Source organism: Ipomoea nil, unplaced genomic scaffold (genome assembly GCF_001879475.1).
Source record: "Ipomoea nil cultivar Tokyo-kokei standard unplaced genomic scaffold, Asagao_1.1 scaffold1594, whole genome shotgun sequence".
Classification (NCBI taxonomy): domain Eukaryota; kingdom Viridiplantae; phylum Streptophyta; class Magnoliopsida; order Solanales; family Convolvulaceae; genus Ipomoea; species Ipomoea nil.
Genome location: NW_017618022.1, coordinates 83990 through 88775, shown reverse-complemented (window position 1 = coordinate 88775; position 4786 = coordinate 83990). Strand labels below are relative to the sequence as shown.

General features: G+C 37.9%; 1 protein-coding gene across 1 annotated transcript in view; it reads left to right on the top strand.

Annotated features, from left to right (window-relative positions):
* Window positions 1-509: 509 nt before the first annotated feature.
* The window catches only part of LOC109190893 (heterogeneous nuclear ribonucleoprotein A1, A2/B1 homolog), a 7522-nt gene continuing 3245 nt past the window's right edge, over window positions 510-4786 (top strand). The window contains exons 1-2 of the mRNA XM_019341493.1: window positions 510-725; window positions 4533-4655. Of these exons, the coding sequence (XP_019197038.1) occupies window positions 510-725; window positions 4533-4655 (339 nt within the window). The remainder of the gene's footprint in view (window positions 726-4532; window positions 4656-4786) is intronic.

The window sequence follows — 4786 nt, the reverse complement described above, 5'->3', positions numbered from 1 at the left end:
CTGACTGTCCTCTATTGAATAATTCAGGCCTATTTATACTAATTTCAGCACCCTCATCAGCTAAAAATAATCCTAATTTCCCTAACATCCTCAAATTTAATCAATTTCTTCAACCACATAAAACCTAGAAAATAAGTAATATTTATTTTCTAAATCCTACGCACCAAAGAAAATAAGCTCCAGTTGATTTTGCCCGTTTGTGGTAGCAGACTAGCAGTTCGAAGCAGCCGCATAAGTCGTTCGCCCATGGAGTCATTCATCGCAGCAGACCACGAACGGAGTTCCCATTGCCAATGCCATCGCTACGTTCACAGAAGAAGCTCGGAAGAAGTTTCGCTCGTGTCTACGTACGTAAAAAGCTTATAAGGGAAAAAAAGATAAAAGAAAGGACAAAAATATTAAACGGGGCAAATTATGTTGTGCATCTGCGTGCACACGGATGCAACAGAGTCAACTGCGTCAGGGAAAGAGAGCTGCTCGACATGTGTTGAGGCGAAGCAGAGGGAAGAATGGGAGGTAGGAAGGGAGGTAACGGAGTCAGCTCGGACGGTTGGGGTAAGGTGGAGGGAAACGGTGGAGGAGGAGAGGGCGTCGAGGAGGTACTAGGTAGAGTGCCAGAGAGCGGTGGCCGGCCAGTGGTTAATGGCGGAGGAGATGAGGCATGGCTTGTTGGGGGAAACATAGTCGCGGAGGAAATGAAGAGGCGTAGGTGGACAGAGGAGGCGGTCGATTTGAGAGGTCGTGCCTAAACTCGAGGGACATTGGTTTGACAACAGAATCTTGCTAAGATATTCAATTCCATCCTTGAGCACCCAAACTTGGGACTAAAGATGGCCAAACCACCAAACTCGAGGGACCTTGGCTGGTATTAACTCTTTTCGTATAAGTCAAATGACAATATTACCCTCCATTTTGACGGCTGAGACGGGAGGAAGTAACGTAAGGACGCTAGAACGTAACTTTTCACAACTCGGAGGATGACGGGTGGTAATTACAGAAGTTAGGGACCATTGATGGCGATGCCACCAAACTCGAGGGACCATAGGTGGTATTTACTCATATATATTAATTAACATTAGTGTATTAAAAAGTTTAAGTGCTTCAATTGGACACTGATGGTTAACTAAAATGTGATCGAGTGGGTCAAATCTTATTTTTTTAAAAAGTCACGAGTATTTTATATAAAAATATTTGGTCTCCTCTCCAGTGTCACCAAAAAAATTTTCCCACACCCCCCCTACAAAAAATTCAAATTTTCAATAATTATAAAATTTACCCGTATTTTTTTACTAAAACCCTATGAAGTCTTTTAAACGGCTGAGATGAATTCACATTTTTAAAATCCTAGTATGCGAACATATGTACCAATCTGAGTTTTTGATATATTGTGATGAGATAGTTCAATTCACGTACAATTAAAACTCCTAATACACCATTTTCTTTTAAAATCAATTAATGGGTTAAGTTACTGGTGATTGCAATGAATAATAATTGCCTTCTATTCATTCTGATATTACGTTTCCAATTGCGAAACTCGATCAGTAATTCGAATCTTGATATCCTTTGGATTTTGAATAACGCTTCTGGTGATTCACCGTCTCCGACGACCGTGATCACTCGTTAACCCAAGTATGTTGCTTCTGATTTTACTTTCACACGCTGATTCCGATCCTGGGGTTATTGTTCCTAACGATTAAAGTACGGTGTAGTTGTACGTTAGACCAGGATGAGTGGGATGTTTAAATGGGATTGGGTGAACTGAAGACCGGTGGGGTACGGTTTAGAAGACACTTATCTATTGTTCCGTTTCAGAAAGATGCAAAGTGCATTATATATGGTGGGTGTCGAATCCAACAAATAATAATTTACTGAGTAAGGTCGTATCCACAGAGATTAGTTCGATTTAATTTTATTCCAAAATTTAAATAAAGAATGGAATGATAATTCGAGTTCAACAAGCATTAATAAAATGACAAAGAATATTAAGTAAAAATGAATCACAGGAAAACTAGTATCCAACCCAAGACATAATGTCAGAATTGATACAAAGAAGTGATCATAGAAATAAAGTGTAAAGGCTAATGTGTCATCTAGCACCATGAACCATAATCGATTATTCATCCCGAACTTTCACATCATATATATTGTTTGTCCCGGTAGGTTCGAAAGGAGAGTCTAGAAGGGGGTGGGGGGTGAATAGACTCAACTCGATGTTCACAGAAATAACTCCTTTCAGGGTTATTACGCAGCGGATATGCTAACGAGTTTTATATTGCTTTGCACAGTTTGTTGCTTTATGAAACTTTCGGTTGAGATTGTATGATATGCAATGCACGAAAGTAAAGCAAGGAAAAAATAAAGAGAAGAGATGAGAGATTTTTATAGTGGTTCGGCCAACTGTGCCTACTCCACTCTTCTTTCACAACTTGTGAAAGGTTTGCACTATCACTCCTAGTACAAATAACACCAAGCTAGCTTCCTTGATCACTAAGCCGGACAGCTAATTGAAGGTTTTTCAACTCCTAGAGTTTACTCCGCCTCTATCAACATCTTCTTTAGAGCTGAGGGTTGGAAGAAAATATCTGCGAGGTTCTCCAACGGGTTGAAGTCTTGACTAACTAGTTGAATGATGGATGATCAACGTATATAAGTTGCAAGACTTCTTCAAGGTTGTGAGGATGAAATCTGATAATTCTTATTGTAAACTTCACACCTTGAAACACTAGTTTTCAAAAGCTTAAGAGAGTGAACTTGTATAAGGAGCTTTTGAATATGTATGATCAGTTGAGATAAAAACCAGCAACTTCTATCATGGAGAAGATGGGTATTTATAATAGAGAAAATATCCATCCGTTGGAGGGATGATATTTCAAACTTATGAACCAGTGGGTAATAACCGGAGAGCCTGGTACATTTAATGCTTCATTAAATGCAGTTGTGCCATATAGTCGTTGGAGGCAAGAACTTCTGCAAGTTTTGTCTTCTAGCTCTGAAAAGAGGTACAATGACATTTAATGCACCTTGATTAGTGTGCTCTTCATTCTTAGGATAACTTATTCCTAGGATGATCCATCAGCTGAGACACAACATTCTTCTTGAGTTGAGAGAAGATGGATTGTCTTGGCAGTCTGGTCGTTAGAAATAATGTCTCTGGACGAAAGATTACTTTCGGTTTCTGTTCACGGCGGTAAAGGATCATCTATCCATTCGTGGTCTGTCCAAGATGTAGCTTTGCTTCAATCATCCGCTCTTCTTTCGTTCAAAGAAACCTAACTAAAAGATCATAACTCGATTTTGTGTGTTTAACTACCTTAACAAGAATTACACAGTGAGTTATGGTACCTTTCGTCTAGAAAGAAGGTAGCAACAGATATGACAAAAAATTAGGGGTCTACAATCTAAGTTACATTGGTATCATCAAAATCCTAATACATATATTCCTAACATATATCAAGCCACAAACCAAAAAGAAAAATTCATCTAGAACTTTTAGTAGGTTTCCCTATCTTCCTGCTGACATGGCGCCAGTTTCCCCCCAAATCGTATATGAAACCACGCTCAACCAAAGACGTAGCATTCAAACGAGGATGACCCAGGCGTGGAAAATCCATGTTAAGTTGATTTAGTGGGTATGTTTCTAGGCTGAAGGTGACGGAAGGCTGAAGGTGACGGCAGGTTGAAAGTGACGAAGCGCGCTAGCTGCGTTAACATGTATGTTTCTATACTTTTCTGTTATATAATATTTCTATATCTTTGTGTGAATAATATATATATATATATATATATATATATATATATATGTGTGTGTGTGTGTGTGTGTGTGTGTGTGTGTGTGTGTGAGTGTGTGTGTGTGTGTGTGTACTGTTGCTGCACACTATAATATATATGATGCGTACATTCTTTTTCTTTTCTTTGCATTATATATATATATATATATATATATATATATATATATATATATATCACAGAAAAGGGAAAAATTTATACACATCACATATATTATGCGCAAAGCTGTGAATAATATAATGTTGATGTACAGTTACTGTGAATACAAATGTGTATGCTTTTGATACAATAGGTCCTACTAAGCTTCTTTGATTTGAAAAGATAGGGACAAAGTGTTAGAAAAGTGGAAAAGAATACGTGTTTACAGTTCTGCATTCATATATGAAATTAGCTATTAGACCATTAGTTTATTAATTAATTAATACAAAACTGGAATATAATGTTTTCTTCTAATTAAGTTTTACTAGTCATTGAATGGGGAAATCTTTTGGCCAAGGACTGAAGGTGATGAAATACTTGCTCCTATTCCAACGAAGATGACTGGTAGGCCAAAGAAAAAAAAAAAAAAAGAAAGCTTGAAGAAAATGAAAAAAAAAAACAAGCAAAAAATGAGTGAAGAGTTAGAAAGTTGTCTAAAAAGGAAGAATTATGACATGTCAATTATGCAAGGGAAATGGACATAACAAACGATTTTGTCCTACATTGTCAACCCAACAAGCAGAATCTGCTGGTTCTTCTACTGTTAGAGGAAGAGTGATGGTTCTTCTGCTGTTGGAGGAAGAGGAAGACCATTGGCTGCTGTGAGAGGGAGAGTGAGAGGAGGAGGGAGAGGAAGTGGAAGAGGGACAGACTTGTTTCAGGAAAGCTTTGTTAGAATGTCAGGTAAATTAATTGAACATAATGCGGATTTAAATAACTCATATAGATGGCTCTTAGCAGTTTATGATTTATTGACAATGCTTTCTTCTTTTCTGTAGCTTGCGCAGAGTCAAGCTCAATG